Below are 17,227 nucleotides of genomic sequence, written 5' to 3' on the forward strand. Positions count from 1 at the left end.
GAGAGTTGGCTGCCATCCCCCTCTCAAACCATCAGCAGAGCTTGACCTTGGCCAAGATTTTGCCTCATTCTCTCGGCATTTTAGCATCGAGTTGCGTTTCAGCCATGGAATGCTTAACCAAAAGCACATGCTGTAGTGGTAGTTTCCAAAGAGCAAGGTTTTGCAGAAAGTCCGCAGCGTGCTGTTTTCTCAAAACAACAGTTTTCTCCGAACCGCCAACCCAATAAACCCCCAAATGGTGATTCTTCATTTTATTTGTACACAAAGGCTGGGATTTTTGTTGCTGTTAATAATACTTTATTGGAGTACAATATAATGAACATACAATAAAGTGTACAAATTTTAAAAGTACAGCTCAGTGAATTTTTACAAATGTATACACCCGTGTAATTATTAAGGGCTGGAGTTTTTTATATTACATGAAACATACATCCTGATGTTGTACAGCTTGGGGTTGGGAGGTTGTCCATTCATCTAACTGAGCAGATTACTGTAACACAGCAAATCCAGGTCAAAATGTGATAACATTTGGTGGTCTGAGTCCAGGCAGTTTGCCCTTTTGTCACACCTAGGGGACTTGGGTGCTGCAAAGCTTCGTGATGTTTGTTTTTAACAAGTTACTTTTAAGAATAGGTAATATGTGCACATAGTACAAAATTTCTTTTTAAATATATAATGAAAAAGGAATCTCCTCCCCAGTCCTTTCCCTCCCTGACAATAAGCACTGTTACTGTTACTTGTGCATCCTTCAGAGAGAGACAGAGACAGAATGTGAATGTGTGTGGGGTTTTGGGGGGTTTCTTTAAGTCTCAGGTTTCTTCTTTGATTACTAAACAAGAATTTCTTTGCCCTTCTCCCCATACTCTAGGCTCTAGTCTAGGGCATTTGTGCAGAAACTTGGATCCTGCAGCCTCAGTAGGATTAATCCTATTTGTCTTGTACTGTAAAGTTCATACTCTGGATCTGTCATCTGGCTCTAAAGTCCATGGTTCTCACAGGATTAGCCATGAGTTGATAATTTTCTAGGCTGGGTTTTTTGTTTTTTTTTCACAGTCCAGGTCTTTTATTTTCTTTACACCCATCATGCCATGAATTCATAGGGAATGGGCTCCAACAGTTCAGGCTCCTTTCCATCAGTTCTCACGAAGTGTGCTTCTCTGGGTGGCGCAGGCTGGTGCTCCAGTTGAACCCAAGTACCTTTCTCTTTGGCTTCCTTCTTTTTCTGATCATTTTCCTTCACCCATTTCAGGAAGCTATCTCGCCTCTTAGAGTGCTTAATATGCTCAATATGCACATTAATTCTCTTGGCAAGAATCTTGCCCTTAACTTGTTTGTTTACAATGATGCCAACAGCATGCTGGGTAACATTGTAGACTCTCCCAGTTTTGCCATGGTAACGTTTGTGGGGCATTCCTTTTTGAACAGTGCCCATTCCCTTGATATCTACAATATCACCTTTCTTATGGATTCGCATGCATGTGGCCAAAGGAGCAACTTCATGTTTTCTAAAAGGCCTAGAGAACATGTAGCGGGTGCCCCTCCTCTTTCCCTTTGTGTTGATCATTTTGGCGAATTACTGGAAGATGGCCGTTCCGGCCGAAAAGAAGTAGGCTGGGTTTTTTACATTAGGCTTTCTACTTCTTTTAATATATATTTGAAATTTTCTGTAATAAAATTTTTTTTTTAATTATTTCTTTAGCAGTAGCTCCTGCAACACACCTATCTGTTTAAGTTTTGCATTTGTTTTAAAGTAAGGTTTAAATTGCAACCTAAAAGCAAACCATAGATTGATCTCTAGATAGTCCCATCCTCCACCCCCTACATCCATCCAAATCAGTCATTCAAAATTCCAAAGTTACAAACATGAACCAGGATGATTATTCACCTTCAAAAGCCATCCTTCTTTTTAAACATAAGGTTGACCTCAAATTTATTTTGAAAAGCCAACTTCTCTGGCAGGCAAAATTTCATTTGATCTGTACACTAAGTTTCTCAAGAATGTAAATCTCATGCAAAGCAGAGGACTTATATTCAGCCTTGAAAAGTATTTTATACAATATATGGGCTGAAGAGCCAGGGAAGGAAGAACCTCTCAGACCCACCCTCTCAGTTGGGGAGAAAACATAGCTTGCACGGTTTGGCCGCATCTCCTAGCGGCCACCTTCTTTTGTACTCCTCTGTGACAGGTGGATGAGGGGTCAGGTCTTCTCCAGATCAGAGATTCCCAAAAGATACGCAGCCCGGGGAAAGGTTTTCCAATTCAAATCCCATATGGTTTCCCTAGGGCCATTTTATCCTTGATGTCCTTTCATGCTCTCTACTTTGTCTTGCTGTAATCTAATCACCCAAGGCCTCTCCAGTTATCATTAAGTATATGCCCACTGGTCAGGGAGCTCCCTTTGAGCATCCCTTTAGAGCAGCTGTCACATTTGAGCAGCATCTGTTTTCTGACAAGCTTGAAGACAGAATGAAGGAAGTCACTGAGTCTTTCCCGGTGGAAGTGCATGACACAAGTAACCATTGGGACTGCGATAGGATGCTGTGAGTTGAGTGGCCTGGCAGCTCGTGTGTGCAGGGAGAGGTGGGTGATTCCTAGATGGGGCAATGTATCTTCATGGTCTCAGCCCTGTGGTCCATGCAGGGTCCTAACGCTGGAATGGTTCCCTAAGCCTTTGGCTCCAGCTTTTTCTGGGCAGGGAAACAGAACGAGGCAAAATGCCTGGTGTGTTTTAAATAGATTCTGCTTGCTGCAGCCAATAAGCCCAACAGCTTGGGAGGTGAGTGACCCTTCCTGAGAGATTTCTGTTGCACCATTTCTCCGGCCTCCAGCCCCGCAAGTGCCGACCACCCCCTCCCCTCCTGCTCCTCCCCTCTGACCTAACTCCCTTGCTCTCTGGATGGTTTCTGTTCAGGCCTTTCTGGTTTTAGTATTTATTACACATTTATTGGTCTTCGCTCTCTGCTTTTTCTTTCCCTGAAGCTGCTTTTCCTCACGCGCTGTATCTTTTCATCTCTTGGAGTCTTGTTTCCGTCTACTCTCTCAAGAGCACATCTCCATCTGCTGCTCCTTGTCTGACTCTGTCATGGCTTCTCAATTGTCCTCTTGCCCCAACCTGGGCTTTATTGACCCTGGAAAGAAAGAATGGAGGGCGGAGGAATCCACCTTGAGCAATCCCAGTTGTAGGACAGGTAGCGGCTCCAGTCTGGGAAGTGGACCTTAAAGATGGCAGCTGTTTCTGGGCAGGGTGGCAGTGCAGTAGGCAAGCCAAAGGAGGAGGAATCAGAGATGACAGGAGGGGTGGAGTGACCCAGCACCCATCGCCAGTGACAATCAGAAAAGGAGGTGGAAGAGGAAGGCCAGGTGGAAGCTGGATGTCGTGAGGGAAAGCTGAGGAGGAGCTGGCACCGGGGGAGAAAACCAGGGACGTGGGACCCTGCCAGAGATGCTGCAGCCCAGCTCTGCTGAGCAGAGGCAGGCAAAGTGGGCTTGGGGCCAGGAGAAGAGAGCATCTTAGAGACCCTTTCTCCCCACTCTTCTCTGGCCCTTTTGTTTTTCTCTTTCATGTTTCTGTCTTCATGTTATATTAGCAGCAGAAAACAACACAAAACAAAAGGCAGTCTGGGGACTTCCCTGGTGGCGCAGTGGATAAGACTCTGCGCTTCCAATGCAGGGGGCCTGAGTTCGATCCCTGGCCAGGGAACTAGATCCCACATGCATGCTGCAACTAAGAATTCGCATGCCCCGACTAAGGAGCTGGCAAGCCTCAACTAAGTAGCCCACAAGCTGCAACTAAGGAGCCTGCCTGCTGCAACTAAGACCCATTGCAACTAAATAAATAAAGAAATATTAAAAAGGAAAAAAAAAAAAGGCAGTCTGTCTTTGAAAGGGAATGGCGAGATCTGGAGGATTTAAGGCTGGATGCACTTCCGCCTATGCTGAACTCTTAGGCCCTTTGCCTGTCTGGCTGCTGGGGCCATGAAGGCCAGCCCCTTAATGGAGCACCTTGAATAGAGGCCCTGTACCAGCTTGACAGTCCAGCTGGAGTGCCACCAACAGTAGGAGTGGTGGCACTCCCCAGCAAGGGCAGCCAGCAGTAGTGTGCATCCACAGACCCCCTCCAGGCACACAGGGCAGCCAGGGGAGCAGGGATGTTGGCTAACCCAGCCAGAGGGCTTGGGCTGAGGGGTGGCTTCCAGAGAATGATGCCAGCCCCATCATGGGCTCCTCCCCAGCTAGGAACTAAGCTGCAGAGGGGCCTGTGGTCGAAGAAAGAGAAAGGAAAACTCTTGCTTAAAAAAGTTTTTTTGTTTGTTTGTTTGTTTGTTTTAATTTTTATTTATTATTTATTTATTATGTTTATTTTTGGCTGTGTTGGGTCTTCGTTTCTGTGTGAGGGCTTTCTCCAGTTGCGGCGAGTGGGGGCCACTCTTCATCGCGGTGCGCGGGCCTCTCACTATCGCGGCCTCTCTTGTTGCGGAGCAGAGGCTCCAGACGCTCAGGCTCAGTAGTTGTGGCTCACGGGCCCAGTTGCTCCGCGGCATGTGGGATCTTCCCAGACCAGGGCTCGAACCCGTGTCCCCTGCATTGGCAGGCAGATTCTCAACCACTGCGCCACCAGGGAAGCCCTTAAAAAAGTTTTTAATTGAAGAGGTAATAAATGCATGTGGCAAAAAATTCAAAAGGTACAAAAAAAATATGCAGTGAAATCTCCCACTCCCGTTCACCTCGGGCTCCCCTCCTCAGAGGTGTCCCTGGATGTAACAGTTTCTTGAACATTCTTCCAATTTCTCCTCTTGAGTTTGCTGTATTCTGGAAATTTTCAGATTCTTCATGCAGTGGAACATTTTAAATTGTCTGGGTGTATATGTATGTATGTAATATGGGCCGGGGGACCCAATGATAATAAAGAAAATTGTATCTCGGTTTATTGCCAATAATTCTTGCTGGGGCAGGGAATGGTTTAAAAAATTAAAATAAGTAAACAGAATCCTAAAATACCAGCACTAGAAAGGACCTTCCAAATTCTTTTGTACCAAAGATCTCACTTGAAACATAAGTAAGGGGTCCAGATAAGTGACTTTTCCAGGGTCACCAAGCTAGCCTATGGCACACCTAGGACTAAAACCCAGGTTCCCTACCTCCTAGTCATCCCAGTTGCCCAAGAACATACTAAATGCTCTGTCTTTAGGTAGTGGCCTTTGTAAAGGTATGTGATTCAGAAATGGAAGGAAAGACAAATGCTTGGACACGGATTTAGAAATCTCCTCCACTGGACACAAATATAGGGAAAGAAATCAGTAATTCCAGGAAAAACCTGAAGTCCAATTCCAACTGAAAAATGTGTGCGCGCACACACACACACGCACACGCACACGCACACTGGCACTGCCAGAAGACAGAAGACGGACGTCCGTAAAGTCTATTGTCTGTCTCTCCTGCTGAGCCCAGCAGAGGCTGTGAGAGGTGGCACGACCCCCCGCTCTGCTGAAGAACCTGCGGCCCTCGGACCCACTGTCACTGGGATGCAGGCAGAGGCAGGCATCTTTGGTTGGGCAAGAGGAAGAAATGCCAACCTAGACTAGAGGAAGAGGACAGTCTGTGCAGGGACACGGGGACAGGGATGCCAAGGGAGAGCAGAAGCTGTGCCTGGCCAGGCCGCCACGGAGCCCTGCCACTACTGGCCCCATGAGTACGGGCAGCCCCAACTGTTTCTACCACCTACCAGGATGAAACACCCCAAGATTTATGTGCTGACAAAAGGGCAGCATAATTTTTAAAATTCTCTCTGCTTTCACATCAGCTCCAGACACTGTGTACAATTTCAGTGTCCAAGCCAGACTGATGGCCCTTTTGATCGCTTCAGAGGGTGGCTCCAGTGAGAGAGGACATGTATGACTATAAACATTGGCTGTAGAAACCCTCAATTGCTTTGAAATGGTAAATTTCCAGGCAAAGTGGATCTGATGTCACACGCCTCCTGCATTAACAGCTTTTTCTTCCTCTTCAATTATTTTGGCTGGTAAGGGAGTGGAAATTACACTTCAAAATATATCGATGGGTATTTTCAGCCTTGCTGAGAGCTTCAAATTATATACCAATCCTGGGAACATTCCCTTAGTTTCCACTTCCCAGTTTCTCAAGGAAAATGGAGGTTTCGATTATAGGCACCATTAGATGGAAGGAAATGCAGGGCCAGGACCACGGGTCTCTTTTCAATTCAAATGCTCTCTGGTCTTATCACCTGACCTATTTTTGAGCCAAATTTTGTTCCGGCCCTAGGTGTAGAGGTCCATCCTAACATGTACGAGATGATGAGTTCCTTGATAAAAAGACGAGTATGTCTAACAGCCTGGGTCCAGGGCTTGAATCAGGGCATCTGACAGGCAGGGGGGAAAAAAAGCCAATTCTGTCTCTTCATCTTCACACGAGGGATCCAAAAGTCCTGACCTCTGGTGCACATGGCCTCTCCCCCATGCTTAGGTGCCGGGTACACGGGCAGCCTCCCAGCTACGTCTTTGCCTCAGCTGTGTTCTGGTTTTCTCTTCTCGACCTGACTGGCCTCTTCTGCTTTTCACCAGAGGACCAGACCTGGATTTACAGCTCCCTTCCTTGGCAGACCACAGAGAACTCAAGTTCAACTGAACAAGTCTCCCAAATCTGCTCCTCCTCCTGTGTTCCCCATTTCAGTTAGTGGTTACCTTACACCAAAGCACTTGTCTCCTATGCAAGAAATGTACATGTTATTCTCAAATCCTTTCTCTCACCTCCGCCTCCAACTGATCCCCAAATCCTTTGAGTCTACCCTCTTTCTCTTCTGCTCCAGTGTTTCTGCCCTAACCCAGGCCCACAGCATTGCTTGCTGGGACTATTGCAAAGTCATTGTAATCCCCCACCACTAGTCTCCAGCCTCTTCACTAAAATTTATAACTGAGATCATGTCATTCCGTGTTACAAAATCTTGGGTGGCTCTCCATGGCTTACCAGAATAAGTCCAAACTTCTTACAAAAGCATACAAACTTCTTACAAAAGCATACAATGGGTTAACTGGCCCATTTACCTCTCTAATCTCGTTACCATCACCACTCCCTACCCAGTACACACCAAACCGCTGCCCATTTCCTGTGCTCCCTCCCATACACTTCCACACGTTAGTTCCTTGGTTTGCTCTTCCTCTGTGCAGAATGCCCTTCCACATCTTGTCCACCTGCTTATCCTTAATACTCCACCTGCTTATCCTTAATACTCAGCTCTTCCTTGTGATGAAGTCCCCTTTGTGTTTGAATAGAGCTCTGTTATACCTTTTTGTGACCATTTGTGCCTATTTCCCCATTATCGGTTACTGGGCTCCTCAGGCGGTGGAATCAGGTTTTGTTCGTTTTTGTATTCCTGGAACCTAGAAGTGCCTGGCATGGTAGGCATTCGAGAAGGAAAGGGAAGAAAGGGACTGGAAATGCCACCCTAATGGGCAAACAGGCATTGGCTTACCATCTGAGCGGGCATTTTAGTGGGACAGAATGGGGAGTACCTGCTGCCCTAGATACTTACTCATTCATTTACTCATCGCACAGACACTTAGTGAGAGTTGCCGTGACGCCCCACGCTGTGCTAGAACCTGGTGGTACACAAAAGAAGGCTGCCAGGCCCAGAGGAACTGCCATTCGAGGGCGAGAGACAGGCATGTAACAGGCAGTGGCCTGACATTTTTGGCCAGCTGGTCTGCTCTGAGGATCTTTGCCACTCAGCTCCACAGAGGCTGTGGAGGAGGGGAAGGGGCGAAGGAGACAGGCAGTGAGATAGGGAGGTCAGGTAGGCCTTTGCAAATGGCTCTGCCTCCGGGACCAATTCTGCTGACCAGCTGGCTTTATTTATGCATTTCTCCTCTGTAGGAATTCCTTGCTGTTAAGAAAAAGCATTTGACACATTTCTAATTAGCCCTCAAACTCTGCAATCCTATTATGCCCAAATGTAGCAGCTGGGTCATTTCATGATCAGTAATAACTTTTGTAGTTCCTGCAGTTACTCACCAAATCGGGGTCATTCCTTCCCTGACTTCTGGTGGAACCACAGAGGGTTTTCTCACCCCCTCCTCTGGGGCAGCGGGGTTTGGCTCCTGGCCCCATGGTTGGGGGGCCATCAGCTGCTCCTGCGGAAGCGCTGGGAGGGAACCTGGGTTACTCACTACCCCGGCCCACACTGACCCGGATGAGTTGCGCCCTTTCTCTGGGTGCTAGTCCTGCACCATCTCTCAGGTGCTTGACTTAAGACAGAAATGCATGCTGCACTGAGTACCCTGCCCATCTTCTTCCCTCCTTCCTTCCACCAACAAATACTCAATGAGGGACTTCCCTGGTGGCGCAGTGGTTTAGAATCCACCTGCCAATGCAGGGGACATGGGTTCGAGCCCTGGTCCGGGAAGATCCCACATTCCGCTGAGCAACTAAGCCCGTGCACCACAACTACTGAGCCTGCGCTCTAGAGCCTGCGAGCCACAACTACTGAGTCCATGTGCCACAACTACTGAAGTCCGTGCATCTAGAGCCCATGCTCCGCAACAGGAGAAGCCACTGCAATGAGAAGCCCACACACCACAACGACGAGTAGCCCCCGCTTGCTGCAACTAGAGAAAGCCCATGCGCAGAAACGAAGACCCAATGCAGCCAAAAATAAATAAATAAAAATAACAATAAATTTACATTAAAAAAATACTCAATGAGCATGGACTATATACACCAAGCAGTGTTCTAAGCACTGGGGAGACAGGTGAACAAAACATACAAGAACCCCTGCCCTCATGGAGCTTACACTCCAGTGGCAGAAACTGATATAAAAAGCCACGGTTCTCAGACAAACAGAATGATGACTAATAAAGAACTCTCTGAGCTCCTTTCAAAGAGCCAGGTCCTCAACTTGATCTATAATGGTTTGTAGAAACTTAACTTATAAAAAACTTTCCCTTAGATACGCTGGTGCATTAAGTGGGGACAGCTGGCAGTGGGTAGCATACCTGCCACCTGATGGCTGGGTGACCTCTGCAGGCATCACTCTCTTCATCTGTGAGATGGAGAGGGTCGAGCCTTCCTCACAGGGTCATCGTGAGTATTCTGAGATCGTGTATTGGCACAGTGTCTGTTTCATGGTAAGGTACATTCTGTTCACCATCCCTGGCTCCTCTTTCCTGTTTCGAGCAGACATGGGAGTCTAATCAGTTCCCTTCACCCTCCTTCTGGACCCCTGCTGCAGGTGCAGACAGGACAAGAGGCTCCTGAGGTGACCCAGAGTCTCAAGGGTAATGGGTATGCCGGGGAGAATGGACACCCAGCAGAGGCTGGGGCCGCACACTCTGCCTCTCCCCTCCCCACCAGCCCCACTGAGCAGCGGCTCTGGAAGAGGCGGCCACGTGCCTGTGCGGCAGGACAGTCATCCCTGTCGGAACTTGGGTGTGGCAGAAGAGGCCTGTGTGGGGTCTGTTCTCCTCCGCGGCCCAGGTGAGCAGTCCCCCGCATGTGCCCCGGCGGGCCCTTCGGGAGTCCCCGTCACCCCGGCAGCCAGCAGCACTGCCTGTGAGAGAGGGCCTCCAGGGGACGCCGGTAGTTACCAAGCACTGGATTTTACTTGTTTCATTTCATCCTACCTTTCCCAACAATGCTGCAAGTTAAGGGCTGTCACTGCCCCATTTTACAGTTGAGGAAACCGAGGCTAACAGAGGGAGTAAGAATTTGCCCAAGCCACTCTAATATGTGCCGGAACCAGCATTTGAATTCAGGCTGTCCAGCTCCAGAGCTCGGGCTTCACACTGACCTATACCCTTTCTGCCCTCTGTTACCAACCCCAATCCCCAAATCCACACATCAAATTCACAGGGGCAGACAGTTCCCTGGGACCTCTGGGAGCGCCAGGGCCACATGCACTTTGCCCAGCTTACCTGAGTGCTGGCTTTAGCAGCTTTAAAGAGAAGGGGACCGTGCCTGAGAGCACTGTGACAAGGGAGACAACTGGAAGTCCAAAATGGCACAGCTGGAGGGACCTTGGAGGTCATCTCTTGGCAACGCTTCTTTTACCAAAAAGAAAACGGAGGTTCAGAGAGGGAAGTGAGGTCCCTACATGCAGAACTTCTACCACCCTGCAGACTGCCCAGTGGCCTCAGAAGCCCGGCACTGGTGCCCAAACACTGGCATGGAAAATGGCTTTGAACCCAGTCCCTCCACCCACCTGTTGTATGACTCTCAGCAATCGAGGGCTTCACTGAGCCTCAGCGTCCTCTCCTGCAGGTTGCGGGGGCTTTAGAGATAATGTGTGTGAGATGCCAGCACAGCAGCTGGCACCTGCTAGGTACTCAGTGAACTGTAGCTATTATTATCACTCTTGTCAGTTTCGGAGTTCAATGATGTTAGGCAACACTACGTCTCTTAGGTGTTGCTTTGATTCTGTGGTTCTGCTAGCTAGGCCCAGAGAGGGAACAATGCTCACAGTCACCTCTGAACACTGAAATCCATCTCAGGGAGGGCTAAGGCTCAGCTCTGTGCCTCTTTGGGATTAGAATCTGGAAGAATGACCATGGGCTGTAGCCGAGGTGGCAGCTGCAAGTTCCCAGATCTTCCAGTGTGCCTGTGGCTTGAGATCCATCACGCAACCTCCGTCTATATCAAATTTCTGTGAGTCCAGTGAGCGAGGTAATCACCTGCCCCCTTACCTCCACCATCCACCCCCAGGGAAGTTTATTGTGCTCATTTAAGGAAGGGCTAGCTATGAAGTGTAACACCTTCCAGAAAGGCTACACTCCTAGGGGTTTTTTGGGGGTTTTTTTGGTGGTGGGGGGTGAGTGGAGAAGCCTTCTCTCTGAGACAGAGCTACCAGGCAGTGACAATTTGGTGCAGATGTATAGCATCCTCACCACTGAGCCCTGAGGAATAAGGGGTAAGACTTGTAGAAACCTACCAAGTTCCAGCTCCTCCTTCGCTTCCTCTCCTCATGGAGCCCTCCTTCTGGAGCCATCAGTAACCCATCAGCCTGATTTCGGTTTGGCATGGTCCAGCTTCATCCTCCATGCCTAGGGGTGACTTTGGAGCCTCTCACTATGGGTTGATGTGATGTCTTTGGATCCCACATCCTCTCACCTGGTTCTTTCAAGACCAAAGGCAGCTAGACATAATAGACCAGGCTGGGATGAGAGGAGCAGCCTATATCAGCAGAGGGTCATTCCCCAGGTCTTCCCATCTGGCTGACCTGAGAGCCTGTATGGGGGTAGGGACACCAGAAGGGCAGTGCCCTTACATTTTCTCATCATCTAGAGATGCCTGTGGGGCCTGATTCCTAAGGAGCAAGTCTCCCTAGCTTCCCACAGAGGACATGACCACTGGGTCTGCCCCATGATTGCTGCAGAAACAAGGCAGTGGCTTGACAGTGGTTATCTTGGTCTATGGAAGTGAATCCTGGTCCCTACTGCAGTCTAATTAAACTCCCCAGGCAAGGGAGACCTGGGAGAGCGAGGCTGGCCTGCATCTCCACACCATCTCCTATTGCTCCTGACTGCCACACAGCTCATGCCTCAGATTCCCCGCTATTCGTACAGATCTCTTTGTGAGGCCCTCTTTTATGCGTCCCCTTCTTTCTAGGGTCACATTCTTGGTAGGGCCATTTTTGGACTTGTCCTCGTGGTTAGTCTTCTGAGTGAGGACAGGATATTGCAGTTAAAACAATGACTTTTCTGCAGCAAAAAACCCATTCAGGTTTTCTTCCTTCAATTCACTTCACTCCAACCGAAGTGTACTGAGCATCTATTACAAAAGTGCTTCAGTCCTGAGTGCTAGAGAAACAGGGAAATGCTGATGGGGTGGTTGGGGGAAAGCATGAACTGTGACCTCGCCATCTGCCTGATTCCCGAGGTAGCTTCACTTAGAGGCCAGGACCCAATGTGGCCCTTCAGATGAGCCAGTGCCCAGGAGCCCCAGCAGGATGCAAGCTCCCTGACAACCCTGTCTCTCACATGAAAGGGCCTCCTGAGTCCAGACTCACCCAGCCTGGCCAACCTCAACTCCCACCAATAACTTCCCAGCATCCTGGGCCCTGGCACCACCAGGTAGATCTCTTCCTTGAAAACATCAAGTACTTTCATCCTCTGGACCTTTGCTCATGCTGTTCATGCAGCACATCCTGCCCTGTCCTCCCTTTCCTGCCTCTTAAGAATTTATTCAAAGGATTTATCTACCTTCTGTGAGAAGCCTTCCCCTAAGACCACCTTGCAATACAATATTTTTCCTCTGTGATCCCTGCTTGGTTTGTTTATTTAACATCTGAGTGTCTGTTCTGTGCCTGATACTGTGCTGATCTCCTAGAACTAATTTAGCCCACCTTGCCTTCTGCCCGGAGTGAGAGTAGTTCACATCAGATTCTCAATGCCACCAGGGCTGGGGCACAATCTCAATAATTTCTGTGTCCGTGTCTCTCAACACCGTGTTTTGCACTTTGTTCAAAGTGTCAGACGGAGAGGTGGTTTCTAGACTGGGCTCTGCCCACTAATTAGTCGTGTGGTCTCCAGCGAATCTTCCAGCCTCTCTGGCCGCCTCCTTTCTTCCGGATGAAATGGTGATGATAATACTCCAGGGTTGTCCAGGGGACAACGAGGCGGGGTGGAAGGAAGCATCATGAAAGCTGGGAGCCCCAGGCCAACGGAAGAGGTGGGGTGGTTGTACCCCCATTCTCCTTTCACTGGCTATGAAGCAGCGTCTCTTCCCCTTCGCTCTCTTCGAATGTCAAGTGCACCAGCTTCCAATCCCTCCTCGGGGCGGGACCTCCGGCGGTCGGAATCCTAGGCTGCGGAGGATTCCGGTGCAAACTCCAGACTCTCCTCCCGCCCAGCCGCCCCTTTCCAAAGACTCGCCGAACACACCTTAAACCGTGTTCCAGAGAGCAATTCAGAGCGCAGTCCAGAAAGGCAGCTCCGCAGCGCGGGCCCGGGCCGGGGTCGCGCATCTCCAACCGGTGACTCAGGGCCGCTCGGTCCGGGGGTGGGTGGAGGTAGGCGGGACAGACCAGGGCCGGGCGGGGGCAGCCGCCAAGAGCTCGGTCGCCGAGCCGTTGGAGCCGAGACTGGCTCTGGCCCGTCGCCATTCCGCCGCGGGCGTCTGCCTCGCCGGGCCTTCCTCCGGCGTCGCTTTGCACCCGCTACGCTCCTCTCCCGGGGCGCAGCGGCCCCGCAGCCGGCCGGGGCTGGAGCGGGGGGCGGGCTCTGCGCGCGAATGAATGGGCGCCCGCGGGAGGCGCGCGCCTCGGGCTGAAGGGCATTAGGACCGTGAGGATCGCTCCGTGCTCCTGTCTCTCCCTATCACCCCCCCCACCCCCCACCTCTCTCCTTTTTCTGCTCTGCGGGACTGAGCAGCCCGGCGCGAGCGAAAACAAACAGCTGGGGCTGCGAGCGCCCCCGCCCCAGCTCCGAGAGCACGCCGGCCCGGGCCCCTACTCCGGGTGCCCAGCCGCCCACCATGAGGAAGATCCGCGCCAATGCCATCGCCATTCTGACCGTAGCCTGGATCCTGGGCACTTTCTACTACTTATGGCAGGACAACCGAGCCCACGCAGCATCCTCCGGCGGCCGGGGCGCGCAGAGGGCCGGCGGGAGGCCGGAACAGCTCCGGGAGGACCGCACCATCCCGCTCATTGTGAGTACGCTTTGCGAGCCGGGCTGCCGGCCGGGGAGCCGCAGCGCGCGTCCTAGCCCTGCGCGGCAGCAGAGGGCGAGGGGCCGGGCCGGGCCGGGGGCTGCGTGCCCGCCGCGCCCCGCCGGCTTTGTATACGTTGGAGCATTCCTGTCCGTTGTTATGGCAACCTCTGTCGGGCTAGCGGGGCCAGGGCGCACGAATGGAGGGAGGGTGACAGCGGGTGGGGGCTGGGAGAAAGTACTGCAAGTTTGGTGGGCCCGGCGTGCACGCGCGACTGGGAACGTGGCGGCTCTCTGGGCGCTGCGCAGCCTGGGCCGGGGGCCGAGGGCCGAGGGCCGGGGGCCGAGGGCCGGGGGCCGAGGGCTAGGGGTTGCCCGCGCCTCACCCGCCCCCGAAGGCGGCTGGACCTTGCGCGCGGCGAGCCGGCAGTGGGAACCACTCGCTGCTAAGCGCGTAGGTGGTCGTGCGCACCCCCCTTCAGCCTCTCTGGGGCAAAGGACGTGGGGTGGGAGCGCTGGGTGAGGCAGGGTCGCTAGGGGCTTGCTGGACTTTTAGCTCCCTTCTCAGCCCGGGTCAACTTGAACCTGCTTTTTTGTGGGGCACGGAGGACTCCCCACTATCACCCCCGGGGTTCTCCGGGTCGGGGAAAGGTCTCGTCCTGAAGGCGTCCCACGCCCCAACACCAGTCCATCACGACGCGCGAACTAGCAGTGTCTGCGCCGAGACTCGGAGATTGCCTCTCACGAGGTCAGCCCCGCGATCTCAATGCGAGCGGGGAAACCAAGGCGGCGGGACACGGCTGGGGCCTCGGCGCAGGTGCGGGGGAGCCCCCCAGGCGCTCCGGGGACCTGGGCTGGGGCGTGCCTGTCGCCGCCTCCGCCCTGGCCCCGGGAGCCGGCTCTGTGTGGCAGGGGCACCTGTTGAGACGGGAGGCTCTGGAACCCGCGAGAGGCGCGCTCAGGCGGGCCGCAGTCTTCCGATGGGGGCGGATGGTGGGCGAGACTCTTGGGCGACCCGACTCTCAGGACCGACTGCTGGGCCGGGGGCAGCCTGGCCGGCGGGGGCCGGAAAGAAGGAAAGCAGAGTGAGGGGCTGAAGGTGGGGGAGTGGAGCAGGGTGGCCATTCTGAAAGATCTGGGTCTGGGGAGGCAGGGGTGAGGAGCTCCTGGAGAGGCGCAGGGTCAGGAGGGCGAAGGCTTGTGTGGAGTAGACTCTGAGATCTTTGTGCCAAGGCAGCTGAGCCCCAGGAATATGGTGTGTTGTTTGTAGTGGCAGTTGTAGGTGTGGAAATGCTCTCATATTCCCATCCTGCCCCAGATTCCCTTTCTTGTTACCTACCCGGAAAGAAGTGAAAATTCCCTGCAAAAGAACCATATTTCCAGGCTTTGCCTGAGGAGACCTTGGGGTTTGTGGGTTTTCCCCAGCCTCACTCCCCCATTCCCAGATCCCCGTCTGGTTGAGCTCTCTGGGGGTGAGCCTGATTAGGTGGAGTGTTCCCTTCTGGGCTGAGGGTCCCTGCCACTAAGACACTGTTTCCAAAGCACTTGTGGATGTTTGGACAGAAAGGCTGATCAAGGAAAGCCTCCTGTGTAAAGATCCAAGAATGTTGGGATCTGGGTGGACGGATTCAAGTCGGAACTGGGCAAACCACGAGTGGCCCCATACCCCGAGGGAGCTTCCACAGCGGGGACTCATCCGAGCTGCCCTGTTCTTACACTCTGAGAGGGCCAGCTCTGGTCCAGGGTAGGCAGGCCTGGAGTGGCAGGGGAGAGGCAGGCTGCCCAGATGTTCTGTCCTCCTCTGTGGTGACGTGATGGAAGGAGGGTCTGAGCTGGAAGAGGAGGAGGAAGCGAGAGAGGAGGGGGAATGGAAGGGAAGAGCACAGAGATACTAACTGCTGCTCAGGAGCCTGAGGCTGGTCTCATCACAGGTGCCTCTGCTTCAGAATCCGGGAAAGCCACTCAGACTGAGAGCCTGGGAATGGTGCTGGGGGCTTGGGGGGGCATTGCTGGAGGTGGGCGGCACTCGTTTTGAGGGGTGGCAATGGGAGGTCGTGGAGGCTGCAGTGAACATCCTCTCGGCCCTCTCCCTGTTCCCATGGGGTTTGACTTGCTGCAGATTAGAAGAGGGCTGTGAACTGGAAGCCGAGTTTAAAGTGTGAAGGAGTATCGGGGAGCCAGGAATGGAGGTGCAGGAAGAGAGGGAGAGTGGAAGTTCCAGGGAGTGAGCCGCGAGCCTTCTCTGGCCACTCCGGGCATAGCCAGCTCCCTCGTTGTTCTTAGGCTTTAAGCCCTGGATGTCTGTTCCATAGGCATTGATCCCCAGTCACACCCTGCCTTTGACACAGCCTTGCATTGTATTCCCATATTCCAGGTATTTCGCTTCAGTGGGACTTTCAGCCATCGGCCTGTCTCCTCATTGAATGGAAGCTATCATGCAGGGACAATGCAGGAAGCTTCTTGCATCCCCACCTTGATGAGCACAGCAAGACTTAATAAGTACTGTTACATGAGTGAAGTAGGATTTCTGCCCATCTCTGGGAGCAATGATCCAAGTTTCATATCCCACTAATACTTTATTCCAGCTCCAGCTGACTATAACTAGAGAGCCAGGGGAATGTGTGTTCAGCTTCTCCGGGAGGTAAACCCTTTGTTCAACTTAAAAAGGGCAGGTGCAGCTGAAGATTTAATTTCTCTTTGAAATCTGTGGTTGACCTCTCACTGGTCTTCTTGCCATTCCAAAACACGTCTCTGTCTAGTTGGGCCAGAACGTGCTGCATGTGGATTTTCAGATTCTTAGGGAATGATGTGGCTAGTCCGGCTGACAGAGGCTGAGAAAATTCAGACAAGCGTCATCATCACTCCCCTGGGGAATCAGAGAGCTGAGCTGGAAAAGGGAGGGTCTGCATAACAGCCTGGGCCAGGAGGCAGCTCCGTCTTCACAATGTCTGGGTGATTCCAAGCCAGCCAAGTTGTTTCTGGACCTTGGAGGCAATTGTTTGGCATTGCGGGGTGTCGGCATGGCAACCATATGGCCCAGATATCTCAGGGAGGTCCTAATTTTTAATATTCTGTCCTGTTGTCAGTCCATGTGTCCCAAATTTTGATGTGAAAAATTAGTTATAGAATCTGTAAAACTAAAGGGAGATACTGACTTCATCCATAAATGGCTGCTTACGATGTGGCAGGGTTTGTGATTTTTCCATGCTGTACTTTATGGGCAAGGCAGTGGATTTGGGGATATCCACTTGAATCCACATTGATGCTTGCTGGCTCTGGACAGCAGCCAAAGCAGGAGGCAGAGCAGACACAGCTGGCCTTCAGTCTTTAGGACTCACAGTCGGGAAGAACATTTGTGATTGGTTTGGTTTTCCATATGCTAATTCTCTAATAGGCATGGGTGGGATGCTAAGGTGTTACATGGAATTTCACTTTACAGACATATTTTTAAAAGACTATCCATTGTGGGTATCTTCAGGATAGGTGTACTCATTTGCAATGTCTCCTATTTGAAACCATGAACGTTTTAGGCAAGAGTTTTCCTAAACTGGAGTTTTTTATCCTACAGTTG

At 51.7% G+C, this 17,227-nt stretch overlaps 2 protein-coding genes across 2 annotated transcripts in view; one reads left to right on the forward strand and one right to left on the reverse strand.

The window, feature by feature from the left end:
- Positions 1 to 887: 887 nt before the first annotated feature.
- Positions 888 to 1,598, reverse strand: LOC118891296 (60S ribosomal protein L21-like). Its single transcript, XM_036845093.1, has one exon. The coding sequence runs from the start codon at positions 1,562 to 1,564 to the stop codon at positions 1,082 to 1,084; it is 483 nt and encodes a 160-aa protein (XP_036700988.1). The 5' UTR covers positions 1,565 to 1,598; the 3' UTR covers positions 888 to 1,081.
- Positions 1,599 to 13,108: 11,510 nt separating this feature from the next.
- Positions 13,109 to 17,227, forward strand: part of GALNT16 (polypeptide N-acetylgalactosaminyltransferase 16) — a 104,338-nt gene continuing 100,219 nt past the window's right edge. The window contains 1 exon segment of the mRNA XM_036843082.1: positions 13,109 to 13,657. Within this exon segment, the coding sequence (XP_036698977.1) occupies positions 13,481 to 13,657 (177 nt within the window). The 5' untranslated portion in view covers positions 13,109 to 13,480.

The sequence above is a fragment of the Balaenoptera musculus genome, chromosome 2 (assembly GCF_009873245.2).
Source record: "Balaenoptera musculus isolate JJ_BM4_2016_0621 chromosome 2, mBalMus1.pri.v3, whole genome shotgun sequence".
Classification (NCBI taxonomy): Eukaryota; Metazoa; Chordata; class Mammalia; order Artiodactyla; family Balaenopteridae; genus Balaenoptera; species Balaenoptera musculus.

Excerpts from the sequence above, each read along its gene's own strand:
- LOC118891296 (XM_036845093.1), bottom strand. The coding sequence starts at position 1,564 with ATGATCAACACAAAGGGAAAGAGGAGGGGCACCCGCTACATGTTCTCT.